This window comes from Myiozetetes cayanensis, unplaced genomic scaffold (genome assembly GCF_022539395.1).
Source record: "Myiozetetes cayanensis isolate MyiCay16 unplaced genomic scaffold, myiCay2020 scf23, whole genome shotgun sequence".
NCBI lineage: Eukaryota > Metazoa > Chordata > Aves > Passeriformes > Tyrannidae > Myiozetetes > Myiozetetes cayanensis.
This window is the reverse complement of record NW_026087445.1, coordinates 8,014,704-8,026,545: the sequence shown is the minus strand read 5'-3', so window position 1 is coordinate 8,026,545 and position 11,842 is coordinate 8,014,704. Positions and strand designations below refer to the sequence as shown.

The 11,842-nt window shown below is 57.2% G+C and overlaps 1 protein-coding gene across 1 annotated transcript; it reads right to left on the bottom strand.

Annotated features, from left to right (window-relative positions):
- Positions 1-293: 293 nt before the first annotated feature.
- Positions 294-9,057, bottom strand: AGPAT2 (1-acylglycerol-3-phosphate O-acyltransferase 2). The gene is made up of 6 exons (XM_050319723.1): positions 8,820-9,057; positions 4,708-4,841; positions 4,218-4,393; positions 3,953-4,048; positions 2,413-2,485; positions 294-1,952 (listed from the first exon to the last, which is right to left on the bottom strand). Exons 1-6 carry the CDS (start codon positions 9,005-9,007, stop codon positions 1,801-1,803), a joined length of 819 nt encoding a protein of 272 aa, XP_050175680.1. The 5' UTR covers positions 9,008-9,057; the 3' UTR covers positions 294-1,800.
- Between the last annotated feature and the right edge of the window lie 2,785 nt (positions 9,058-11,842).

The following is an 11,842-nucleotide window of genomic DNA, read 5'->3' as shown; positions in this document are numbered from 1 at the left end:
CGGAGCAGCAGGCACAGGCCTGGCCCGAGCAGGGCAGTGCCTCCCCACGCTGTCCCTCGCTGCTGTCACATGGAGAAGGTGGGGACAAGTCCTTGCAGCCCCCTGCACTGGGTACCTATGGGTGGGTGCCCATCCCTGTGGTTTGGGGAGTAGAAGCACAGCCCTTCTGCCTGGGGGGCACTGGGAGGGACCCCCCAGTGCCCCTCGATCACCAAACCCCCTCCCTACAAGAGCTGAGGGATCAGCACCCCACATCCTCCTCCCTCAGCTCCCACACAAGACCAGGAGGCTCCTTTATTTAAATAACCACAGGTGTAATTTGTTTTTTTGTGTAAAGCACATAACATCCTCAACCCAATTAAAAGTGAACAGCAGACAACTGCACACAGAGGCACTGCTCCCTCCTCCCAGGAGGAGTCAGACATGGTTACCATCCCCCAGGAACCCTCCCAGGGCCCTCCTGGGTTTACCCTCCATGACAGCCCTTTATCTGCCACTCTAACAAAGTGCTGGTTTGGTTCCCATCCTCCCACCCTGACCCATCCCACAGCGGGTCTGACCCCTGAGTCTGTACCATAAGGCCCCTCCAATAAAGCCCCTGCCAGCACCAGCTCGGCCCAAGGGCTCCCTCCACAGAATTCCCTGCCTTTCCCAGTTGAGGCTTTAACCCCAAAATAGCATATAACTGCAATTCCACCAACACAGGCTGCAAAAGCTGGTCGTGTTGGTTACCTGAGTAGCCCCAGGTGGCTCATCCCAAGGTCCCTTGTGCCATGAACAGCAGAGCTAAAGCTGAAGGAACCATGGACCTGACCCAGCCTCCAAGGGCATCAACACTTCACAGCTCCCCGAGAGATCCAGGAGATCTGTTGGTCCATCCATCACCCCAAAACACAGGGGAACACCCTTTATCTGACCGGGAAGGGAATTCATGTCCCCAAAAGGGAGAGCTGAAGCCTCCCAGGCCCTGTTCCAGCTGCAGCTCACCCACCCCGTGGCTCCGAGGGGGTTTCACGAGCCTCGGAGAGCGGCAGCTCCGCTGAGACCGGCAGAGACACGCGGGACAGGCACCACCTTTCGGCCGGTGCTGACCATGACAAGTGACAAAACGAGCACGACAGAGCCCTTTGCATCTGTCAGGGGGCACTGCAGGCACCGGGATTGTGGCCAGGCTGAGCCACCACCACCACGGCAGGGAGCTGCCAGCGGTTTCCCAGAACAAGATGCTGCTGGCATCTCTAGGAGACTGAGTCCCACTGTGCCGGGTGGCAGTGCTCTGGGCTGTCCGGGGAGGACACTGCATTCCCAGCGCTGCTGAAAAGCCAAAAGCTGGATTTTCACCCAGTTCTCAGCCCTCTCTGAGCATCAAGGTTGTGCAGATACAAACTGCTGCCCGGTGGTTTCCATCTGGGACATCCCAGGGCTGAGCCTGCAGGAGCACAGGTGCAGGGACACTCACGTGAGGCAGAGCCCAGGCTCCAGCCAGGTTTTTGCTGTCACCCTGTGCCAGCTGCCTGAGCTGGGGGAACTCACCCCTCTGGTCACTGAGCCCTTTGGTAGCACAAGTTTGATGCCTGAGAAATTCAGAAAAAGGAGACGTTTCATAGTGAGAAAATGAACCCATAAGAGAAATCCGCTCGAAGGGGAACCTCGGTGCTGGCTCGACACCCTGTGTGTGCCAGTCCATGGTGTTCCCAGAGTTAGAAGTCACTGCAGAGGAAGAGAAGTTCCTTCAGTATTTGGCAACAACAGACAGGTCCCTTCAGCCACCACCACACGGTGACATCACTGGAGAAGCCTCTAGGACGAGTCCTTGGCCTCGCTTGGACGGCCTGACAGCCTGAAGAGGGTCTCCCTCATGGTGCCGAAGCATCTGTCAGTGAGGTCGGTGACATCGTCTGATGTCAGGCCTTTGGTCTCTATTGGGGGCAGAACCTCCACCTTGATTTTGCCTGGGAACAAGAGAGGAGCCTGTGAGAAACCCACATGCCACAGGAGCTCTGTTCTCTGCCCTGCTCCCTGCCCTGAGCAGCCCCAGCACAGCCCTCATCCCCTCCTGGGGCTTCAGGCATCCATCCCTGGAGTGCAGGCAGAGGCTGATCTGTGGTTAGACCAACAGCTGTGCCAAGCAGAATATCCCCCTTGTGCCCCAAACTGCCACCCCAGCCAGAGCCTGCCCAGAGAAGGAGAGGTGGTATCCAATCTTTAATGAAAACATCCCTCAGTGTATTTAATTACAGCCTTTCCTGAGCTAACCCAGCCCAGGTTCCGGTGCCAAGCGCTTTGAACTGACTCCAAACATCTCCCAGCGGGACTCTTCCTGTTCACCCCAGCTCTGCTTCCCTCCCACACCCTTGTGAACCAAATCTCCACAGGAGACAACATCAACACTGTTTCCAAGTGATTTGGTACCTGATGTAAACAGTTTCGTCTTTGGGTTATAGAAGGTGGTGAAGGACGAATACACCACAGGGATCACGGGCACCTTGGGGGAGGAAAGAAAAAGAGGAGTTACTTGCACTGCAGCAACTCAGGGCAGGCCAGAGACAGGCAGCAAATCTCACACAGCAGAGCTGACCTGGCCTGGCTCTCAGACAACAGGGCACACACAGCAAGACTCACTTACAAAGGCCGGGACAATCAGGAGTCAAACAGGATCAAAACCACTCACAGCAACTCAAGGCACAGGGATACTCAAAGAACTAGGGCCAAGTTCCACTTCAGCCTCAGGTCAGCACTGGCTTTTAGGGCTCCTCATCCCAAGCCAGGCTTCAAAGCTTGGGTATTGTGTGTCCTGCAAACAAACACTGCAGGATGCCTGTTCTGCCAGGCCCTGCCTGCTGTACCAGCACGTGTCTGGGGCAGGGCAGCTGCTGTGCCTTCAGCTTCTGAGAAAAAGAGTCACCAGTCGCCATCAATTGCTCCCAGAGAAACTTCAGGCAGAGACAGGGCCAGGAGGGCAGGCACAGAGTCATTATTCCATGCTGATAACACAGACAGGATCTACAGTAGGTGACTCAGGGGGGTGTAGCCGAGGTGGGTACCAGTTCCACTGTCATCCTTCCCTTCCAGCAGCTGCCAGGCCCTGCCTTGGCTGCATCACCCAGGCAGGAATGGGGATGGTACAGCACAGGCTGCACCCTGGGTTTGGCTAGTCGATCTCAGCAAGAGATCTGGCACCCACTCCCTTCCCCAGAATCCCTGCTGTAACATCTCTCCTAGGGAAAGCAGTTTCCCCTGAGGCCTGGAGTCATCCGAGTCCCTGGCACACTGCCCCAGTGCCCTGCCCAGGCAAGCAGCCCCCTCTGAGAGCAAGGACAGCTCTGGCTGGCTGAAGCCAAGGAGCTGTTTGCCTGCTCATGGATGTTGTCATTTTGGGGAATAAAGACACACCAAGAAGTGCCATATGGCCATCAGGGAGGGAGCAGCTATTTCCAAACAGAGCAAACCCAGATGTTGCTCTAAAGCACAAGCATCAACAATCCTGAATCAGCTCTGCACTGTTGCAGCCTGGGGGATTGAAAAAATGCACCAACAGCTTTGGGATTCCCCACGAAAGCACCCACTGGGCTCCTTTCCAGGAAGGAGCTCTGGGCTGCAGCCATGCCCCCAGGACCCCTGGGGAAAGGCACTGCCAGGAAAGCCTGGAGTGAGAGGTCAAGTGTGCCTGCCCTGCAGATGGCACACAATGGGACTGGGGCAGGCAGGAAAGAGGAAAAGGCAGCTCTCCACTGCCTGCAGCCACCTGTCCCCAGGGGCAGGTCACTCCCACAGGGGCTGGAAAAGGCTCCTGGCTCCTCCTGGGCAGCACTTCTGACACCTAACGGTGGTTTACACCTGGGGAGGTGTTACCTGGGAACCTGAGAGCAAATAAACCACACAATGCACGACCAGCCCAGAATGCCACTGCAAAAGCACTCAGGGTGCCCGTGCAGGGCCAGAGCAGTGTTACCTGTGCCTGCACAGCAAGGTGAAATGCTCCTTTCTTGAACGGCAGCAAGTCCCCCGTGCAGTTCCTCGTGCCCTCTGGGTACACCCACACCTTCAGCTGCACATGGGAAGAGAACAAGGCTTTACTCCAGCAATCCACCCGCAGTGCCCCGAGCTGCCAGCCCAGCTTTGCCAGATGAGCCAGCACCTGGAGTTCCACATCCCCCCGTGCCACCCTGGGGTGCCCAGACAGAGGCCACCCCACCGAGCCCCACGGCCACACTCACGTTCTCAGTTGCCATGGTCTTGGCAACCTCAGCCATCACTATCTTGGCGCTGCTGGTGCTCTTCCTGTTGATGAAGATGACGCCGCCGAGGTAGATGATGAGCCCCACGGTGCCCGTGTACATCAGCTCCTTCTTGCCCACCTGGACACAGTTGTCAGGCAGGATCTCCATCAGCCCTAATGGGATGGCAGAGGGCAAGACCCAGCAGTCACCCTGCCTGCCTGCACCCTCAGGTGGGACAGGGACATGAGGTGGGGAGGGGACAGGGATGGGCTGAGGCCTTGTTTCAATCCTGGCTTCTGCTGCCACCAGCAGAGCAGGAGAGCTTGGCACACAGTTAGTGGGGCAGGGTGGCTGCAGGTGACAGGAAGAACCCCCACAGGGAAGCTGGACCAGCTGGCTCAGCAGCACAGACTGGCCAGGATGCATGAGCAGGACTTCTCCAGTGGTGAGCAGGAGAACTGCTCCTTCCCTCCCACCAGCTCCTCACCCATCATGTCGAGGATGCTCTGATGGTTGGACACAATGACAGCAGGGCCCTCCACCTCGAAGTTCTCCAGTCCCTTCACCTCAAACCTCAGGCCGAAGAAATACTTGAAGGTCTTGACCACAGCCTTGATGATTCTGTGGAAGAGAAGAGCAGTCAGTGATGGGGCAGGAGGGTGACAGGGGCTGCTACACCCAGGGTGGGTGGGAAGAGACAAGAACTCTGGGACAGAGAACCTCCAGTCTTATTTGCCCTCTGGTCCCCTCAGGTGTCTGCCCTTCATGGTCCCACATGCTCAAGGTACTTCAATTGCATTCCAAGTCCTCTCCACTCCCAGTGTGGGAATTTTACCGGAAGCCTGGGGGAAGCTGATTGTAATTTTGAGGCTGGTTCAGCCAGGCTCAGTAGCCCATGCTTCCTTCAAGCTGACAGCGTCAGCTCACAACAGGCTCTTTGGAAGAGGCAAGCCCAGCCTAGTGCAGCTGTGAGAGCCCTGCAAAGAGGGCACACTGGAAACACTCCAAAGTCCAGGAGAGGGGTACATTGTTTTCAGCACTGGATAAAGGACCGCTCTTCCTGCAGCCAGTGCCACCCATGGAGTGCTGTTCTTTTCCTCAGTGCTCTGGACTGCTCCAGTGCTACCAGTGTCTTCCTCCTGCAATCAGAAGGCCCCCCCCCAAGTTGTTCAAACAGTTCTCCCAGGAGCTGCCCCTCCCCAGCACAGGGGTCAGCCCTCCCACCCAACACCCGTGCAAGGCTCTGCCCATCCTGCTCCTCGCAGTGCTGGAAGACACTGCTCGATGATCCAAACAAACCTGGGGTGCCATCACCTCATGGGAGTCCAAGAGAGGAGGGGAATGAAGGTGAGAGACACTTCCCTGCGCAACCCAAGGATGTGAGCAGCGATCAGGATGCTCCCCACACGGCTTGGCACAGGCCCGGTGCCCCCCGGCAAACACGTCCGCAAGCTTTTGCCTGTCAGTTCCCTTCCCCAGTGGATCTACAGGTCTGACAAAGCTCCCAGTTCTTCCCAGGGCTGGGGGCCCGGCTGGGAGACACTGGCAGCTCCACTCAGCCGTGCCAACACATGGAGCAGGCTGCAAATGCCCTTGCCAAGCACACCCAGCCCAGGCCCACCGGCCGAGCCCCCGCCAGCCCGGCCAATCTGTGCCACCCCCAGGCAGGTGGGACCTGGGGACCCTCCAACTGGGCCAAAGGACACAGCCAGAAGCTGGCAGAACACAGGGGCTATTTTGGGCAGGGGAGCAGCCATTTACCAGGACAGGTGGCAGAGGAACTTGCACGTGAGCAAAGCTGCCAAGAACGGCCACCAGCTCTGCTCTCCCCCAGAGCTGATTCAGGAGCTGAGCTGCCCTCCAGCAAGCACCTGGATGTCCTGCCTCAGGGACACCTTCTCCCTGTCAGGCAGGGGATGGAGCTTTCCTCCCTACAGCAGGAGACAGAGGGACAGTGTCAGCTTTGCCACCCCACCACAGGGTCCAGCTGAAGAGCTGTGCAGCACCGTCCTCCTGGGAAGCATCCTTGTCACCCAGAGCAGGAGGTGAGCACCTGGACAGCGTCTCATCCTGGCTTGGCAGCAGCTCCCAGCATCTGCTCTCCAAAAGTATCCACATCCCTGCCATCTGCTCTTGAACCACATGACTTTCCCCAGCTTGCTCCTACCCACAGTGGGGTTCCCCTCTCTGTGGGGTGTCCTGCCATGCAGAACACCCAGGCGCTGGCTTTGACACCCGAGTTCAGGCCAGGCCAACACCCCCAGGTGACACTGCCCCCCTGGTGACACTGCTATCAGTTCTCATTTCAACTTGCTCAAAGGTTACGGCCACACCCAGGGAAAGGACACAGGGAGGTGTATGGAATGCAGAGCTCCAGAGCTCCATGGGCCTGGGGGTGCAGCCCAGGTGAAGGGACGAGGCTGCCCCTGAGAAGAGGCAGGGTGACACAGAACCAGTGAGGTCATGGGGGATGCCATGCCACCAGGCTGACCTAAATCACACTTCTCCTCCCTTCTGACTGCCAACCAAAAAAGAGGTCACTGCTCTGGAAGTCACACTGCTCAGTGGCTACCGGGAGAGGCTGGTTACACATTACTCAAGAGCAACCATCCAGCTTCCTCCTGCCAGCCCAGAGCCAGCGTTTCCTTGCACAAGATGTGGCGTGAGCCACTGAAAGAGGCAAAGGGGCAGAGCTCAGAGCAGTGACCAGCAGCCCTGCTGAGCTGCCCACGTCATCCACAGGGTTAAGAGGATGGACCCGACTCTCCTTAAAGCCCAGAAACAGCTTCTCTCTTGGTATAAACGAGCCAGACTTGGTGCAGCCACAGCTGCAGAGAGCTGTAAACCCCGTGTACATAATGCCAGGTGTAAAGAGCACAAAAAAAAGAGGGAATGTGGCTTTTCAGTGCATCCATAACAGTCTGAGTTTGAAAGCCATCAGCCCCCAGATTCACGTGCTGTGATCCCACAGGCTATCACAGAGGCCTGTTTGGGATGCTCTGATTTTCAAGGTCTAATGAAATCTGCTTACCAGACTTGAAGCCCTTACAAGAGGTTTCACCACTACATAAACAGCTCTATCTCTATCAGACACCCAGGGCAACCTCCTCCAAGCCACACCAGCTTGGCACTGGAGCCAGGAGCACAGCAAGAACGGGGTGTTCTGCGCCAGGCAGTGACACTGCTATCACCGTCTGTCCACCAGCACATGCTCTGCTCCAACCCCCTTTCCCAAGCTGGAATAAGCAGACTGGGATGTTGGAGAAATAAAGAACTTGCTGGATCACCTCAGCCACAGACCTCCCAGGGGCTGGGATCCATCACAAGGATCATCAGCCAGTGCCAGTACGTGGTTCTGGCCAAAAGTCAGCTCAGAGTTTCAACATGAGGCGTTATCCAATGCAAGAAGTTCTTGTTCCCAAATAATTCCTTTAAGTTTACAGAAAATGTAGAGAGTTTATTTCTGGGGAGGAATTAAAAAGAGAGTGTCTCCATCACTGACATCATAAATTCTCCCAGCTGCAAAGCTGGCTGTGCATTAGAAAGCTGCCCCTGAATGAGCCAAGGCAACCAAAGCTGGAGACAGGGATAGGCTGGAGATCCCAGAGCAAATTGCTATTTCCAGTGCCTGGGACCACAGCACGGGCTGGGGTGGGCAGGGCAGAGCCCTCAAGGCAGCTCATCAGTGAGATGTGCTCATCAGTGCCCTGTGCTTGCTCACTCTGCCCTGAGTCCTACCTGTGAGAGCCACACTGCAAAGTCCAGCTCCACCTGCTGAGACGCTGCCCAACCTTTGACCCAAAAGGACGTAATAAGACAACAGGGCTTCCCTTTCCCCTGCCTCCATATAACCTGACCCTGATACGGAGGTGAAAAGTTGCCTGTGGGACCGCAAATCCAGGAAACGGAGTTGTCCTGTGTGCTGCCAGCAGGAGTGCCAGCTCTGCCCTAAAAATGTGCCTTTGGCGCGTAGAGGAGCTGCTGGACGAGGGCAGCTCCTCATCCCCTGCCCCGGGCGCCCTGTCAGGACGCAGGGACTGACAGCAGCTGCAGGACTGCCCCGCTCCCGGCAGCACATGGCACCCTGCCGGGCACGGCCTCTGCCTCGGGAGGGAACACCCCAAACACAACCACAGAATCGCTGGGGTTGGAAGGGGGGAGATCAATCACCCAGTCCCGCCCCCCGCTCCGAGGCAGGGTCGCGCAGGGCAGGGGACACAGGAACGAACGCGTCCCAGGTGGGTCTGGAATGCCTCCAGAGAGGGAAAATTCACGACCTCCCTGCGCAGCCTGCTCAGCGCTCTGCCACGCTCGAACAGTGACGTCCTGTAGCTTCCTCCCCACCCCCCCCCAAAAAAAACAAAACAAAACAAAAAACAAACCCGCGTGGCCTCTTGGACCTTCCGGGCACCTCATCCCCAAAGGCGGCTCGCTGGGGGCGAGGGCTCAGCCACGGCCAAGCCATGAGCCAGGAGGGGACCCCCGGGTGATGCAACAGAGGCCGCCGCCACCCCGCCGGGCGCTCCGGGCAGCGGCGGGGGCTGACCCCGGTGTCCCCAGCGTGTGCCTCACCCGGCGCCCCCGGGCCCCCTCACTCACCTCATGTTCTTGACGGTGCGGCCGCCGTTGACCAGCAGGCAGGCGGCGGCCGCCAGCGCCGAGGACACGAGGCACAGCAGGCAGTAGAAGCCGATGCGCAGCGCGAAGTTGACGGCGGGGCTGAGCTCCATGAGGACGTGGAGCAGCAGCAGCACCGCCGTGCCGCACACCAGCCACCCCAGCTCCATGACGGGCTCCACCCGGACGAGCCGCTGCTGGTGCCGCCGCCACTACCGCCTCCTCCTCCCCGAGCAGCCCGGGCTGAGCCCGCCTTATGTGGGCGGCACGTCCCGCCCTGCCGCTCCCTCAGCGGGGCGGGACGGGCGGCCGGGGAATGTCCCTGCTGGAGCGGGGTGACAGCGTGGGGAGGGAAGGTTCCTCACGGAGGGGGAGGTGCAGTCATGGTGCTGTGCCGGTCTGGGCACGGTGGGCGCTCAGGGGTTGTCCCTCGTGGAAAGGGAAGGTCCCTGATGGAGTGTGTGTGGGGGTCCCCTCATGGTGCTGTGCAGGTCTCAGGTGCCCCATGGAGTGGGGTGGGTGCTCAGGGAATGTCCCCCATGGAAAAGGGTTCCCTCGTGGTGCTGTGTGGGTCTGAGTGGCCCATGGCAGGGTGAGGAGGGAGTTTGGTCCCCCCATGGAGCCCTGTGGGGGTTTGGGACCCTCAAGGTGCCGTGTGGGGGTTTTTACTCCTTTCATGGTGCCATGGAAAGTCTTTGCATTCCCCTCGTGCTGTTGGGGGATTTATGTCCCTCATGGCACTGTATGCAATGTTAGGACTATCATGGAGATCATCTCATTCTAAGCCGCTGCCCATGAGCAGGTGAGGGACATCTTCCACCAGACCATGTTGCTCCAATTTGTCCAGCCTGGTCTTGAACACTTCCAGGGATGAGACAGCCACAGGTTCTCTGGGAAACCTGTTCCAGGGCTTCAACACCCTCACAGTAAAGAATTTCTTCATAGTATCGAGTGTAAATCTACCCTTTTCCTGTCTAAAGGCCCCTTGCTCTGTCACTGCATGCCCATATCCAAATTCCCTCTCCAGTTTTCTTGTAGCTCCTTTAGGTACTGGAAAGTGCTGTAAGGTCTCCTCAGTCTTCTATTCTCCACAGGCTGAATAAGGGGGTTATAATAGCTGGTCCTTCATGGCATTGTGAAGTGGACCTTGGGTCCCCTCATGGTGCCGTGTAGGAGCTTCAATTCCCTCATAGTGCCGTATGGGTTCTTTGGGGGTCCCTCGGGGTGCCATGTGAGGCCTTTGGATCCCCTCCTGGCATGGTGTGAGGTCTTTGGGTCTGTCACAAAAATTCACAGGTCAGCATGAGTCAGCTGTGAATTTTGGTGACAAATCCCCCCTGGACACATCTCCCTGCCCCTCATCTTGCCCACCATCTCTGCTGGTTCTTGATGGTGCTTTTCCAGTGGCACAAATGTGCTGAGTGGGATGGAGCTTTCCCTGCTGGCACTGGAGGTAGGGCAGGATCAGGCCCAACAGCTCTGTGGGCGTGAAGCTGGCACAGGAGATGAAAGCGTCTGCTGGAACTGACACAAACCATTCACTGGCCTTGGCAGGTTTTGCAACACTTTTTATAGCAAAACCCCAGTCCCGTGGGTGGCGGAGACTCCACTGGGGTGAGATGTGACCCTGCGGCTCCGATAACCCTCTTGGCATCCACAGCTTTGCTGCTCCTGGAAAAATCAAGGAAAAGTGTTGTCCCTTTTAAAATAATGCTTGTTCCCTCGGCTCTCCTTGGATTCACCAACAGAGGTTGCGCGCTGTTCCCGAAAAAGCTGTCACCAGAATGGGGAGGGCTCACTGCACTTTCACAGCCCTGCAGCAGCTTCAGGGCTTGAAGCAGGAGACAACCTCCTCTCTGGAGAGCTCCAGGCCAGCGCTCTCTACGACTGCCAGGCGATGACATCTCAGAGCTGGTCTCATGATTCCAGCAAATGCCACAAAGAACCCTTATTGTATTAGCATCTCGACAGAGCATTAGATTAATCCCTCTGGCCTGTGTTGTTCAGACTGTCCAGAGAGCTCCAGCACCCAGCATATGCCTGGGAAGTCACCGAGACCTTTGCAGCTGAGCAGACTCGGGGCCCCGAGCGATTCTGCGTTGTCCTCGTGACGTTTGTGCTTTTGTTGACATGGGAAGGAAGTCACTGGTGATCTGTCACCGGGGCATCGCGTGAGTCGATCCGCGGAGCTCGCAAACGCTGCCTGACGTTGGGAATCTGAAATGTAAATCCCGGCGCGGCCGCGGTGCCGGCGGCGCGGGGGCATCAACAGATCCGGCGTGGCGGGGATGGCAGCGGCGCGATGCTTCACGTGTGGGCTCCTGGAGGAGCTTGGCTGCCATTCCCTTCTCCCCACGCTCTCCAGCAGATTAGCTGGAGTAATGCAAATGAAACGTTTGATATTAGTCTGTAGCTCAAGGAAGGGGAGTGCTTTCTGATGCCAGATTAGAAGCCAGACACGGGCCTGCCTGCTAGCAAGCAGAGCTGTCACGCTGAGTTATTTCATAAGGCAGGCGGTTGTGCTGCCAGATGACGACAGCCTGTGCGTTAACATTATCATAACAAACTGCCTGATGGAGGAGGCCCATGAGCCTCAGCGCGCTGCGAAATCCAGCAGCAATCACCTCAGAGCCCCTGAAATGCTGGCTGTTTTGGGACAGAGGCAAAGGTGACCCTCTCCCTGTCCTCTCAGGCTTCAGCAGCCAGGATGAAGCAGTTCCAAGTTCTTTTAAAAACCCAGTTTACTAGATTGTGCCACGTGTTTTGCATATTTAAACTACTGACTGGATTATTTAGATGTGATGGAAGTGTACCCTGCAGGTAGTGTAGGGTCCAGAATGCACTGTCAGGAGCAAGAATCCACTAAGTGCCAAACAGAAGGGTCCACGTAGCATCACTGCTGGTAGGATTTCTCTGCCTGGGTCCATGAAGAGCCATGAAGCCAAGAGTGTTACCCTTGGCCATAGTTTTCTGATGTCTTATAAAAATCTGGCTGTGTTTTTTTA

Coding starts and splice junctions, on each gene's coding strand:
- AGPAT2 (XM_050319723.1), bottom strand. CDS start 9,007: ATGGAGCTGGGGTGGCTGGTGTGCGGCACGGCGGTGCTGCTGCTGCTC. Junction 4,842..8,819: donor CGCACCGTCAAGAACATGAG/GTGAGTGAGGGG, acceptor TCTCTTCCACAG/AATCATCAAGGCTGTGGTCA. Junction 4,049..4,217: donor AGACCATGGCAACTGAGAAC/GTGAGTGTGGCC, acceptor TCCCATGTGCAG/CTGAAGGTGTGGGTGTACCC.